This window comes from Dinoponera quadriceps, unplaced genomic scaffold (genome assembly GCF_001313825.1).
Source record: "Dinoponera quadriceps isolate SergipeBrazil2010 unplaced genomic scaffold, ASM131382v1 scaffold8309, whole genome shotgun sequence".
Classification (NCBI taxonomy): domain Eukaryota; kingdom Metazoa; phylum Arthropoda; class Insecta; order Hymenoptera; family Formicidae; genus Dinoponera; species Dinoponera quadriceps.
The window spans coordinates 1-1,123 of NW_014562131.1; the positions used below are offsets into that span (position 1 = coordinate 1).

Genomic DNA, 1,123 nt, shown 5'->3' on the forward strand with positions numbered 1-1,123 from the left:
AATGGAATTTACTTCGAGCGTTAGTTTTCTGACTGTAGTGAAAACAATCCTTGGTGAAATATGTTGTATCGGCATACTTATCAGAAGCGAGTGGTATGCTTAAATCTAATGTAATAGCCTGAGTTATGACTGCAAAATCGTCCCTCTGGAATTCAGGATAAATAGAGATTTCCATGTCCAACTCTTGCCACCTGAAACGTAATTAAATTTTTTAATTGATACATGTATATATCTTTTGCTATGATGCATGTATATATATTTTGCTATCATTTTTGAAATAAATCAAAAATGAATTAAAAATTAAAAGATTGAAATATTCAGAGAATTTTTCAAAGAATTTATTTAATAAAAGTATTATTTGTATAGTTAAATACTTACCGTCTCATGATATTATAATATTCTGGTATAAAACTTTGATATCTAAGGCCAAACATACAAGAACATTCGATATTCGTCATAAGGTCACATGTAAAAGATGGTCTACCCTTACGACTGACAACTAAAGTTTTCATATGTTGTGGTGGAATCNAACAAAGTTTTCATATGTTGTGGCGGAATCAACGATGTCGAAGTTCGTGACAAATTTTCTTTCAATGTCGTCAAAACTTGAATTAAATCTGCTTTGTGTTTATCGAGAATTGACGAAGGTGAAGAATTCCAACATATATTGGTGCAAAAGTCGTTAACTCCGATCATTATTGATATTAACTGCAAACCAGATTGTTGTTATAAACATTTAATTGCCAGAAACTAATTACACCGGTCAATAAGGTCAATAAGGTTTTAGTGACAAAATCTACATTTTGTGTTTTCCTGTTAACTTTGTTTTTCATGTGTGATATTCAAAATATCGTAATTTTTATATANGTGATATAAAACCTGTGAACCCATCTCGAGATGTAAAAGTGACGTTAGAAAGAAAATTCTTAAACCATCTCGCGATATAATAACGATGCGAAAACGTATATTTTAAAACCACCTCACGATAAAAAGTAACTGGAGGAAAATAAAGTAGATACTTATTGTTACGCCCGTGTCTTGATGCCCGCGCCTTTAGCAACTTGAACATACAGGAGATTCTCTTAGCAACGAGTCGTAAACAAGAGATGATCAGCGTTGACTA

The 1,123-nt window shown here is 31.9% G+C and overlaps 1 protein-coding gene across 1 annotated transcript; it reads right to left on the minus strand.

Annotated features, from left to right (window-relative positions):
* Positions 1–12: 12 nt before the first annotated feature.
* On the minus strand, positions 13–521 carry LOC106751076 (phospholipase B1, membrane-associated-like; the record flags this gene model as incomplete). The annotated part of the gene is made up of 2 exons (XM_014631854.1): positions 379–521; positions 13–191 (listed from the first exon to the last, which is right to left on the minus strand). Coding segments are annotated over exons 1-2 (313 nt in total), but the record flags the coding sequence as incomplete, so codon positions are not given.
* Between the last annotated feature and the right edge of the window lie 602 nt (positions 522–1,123).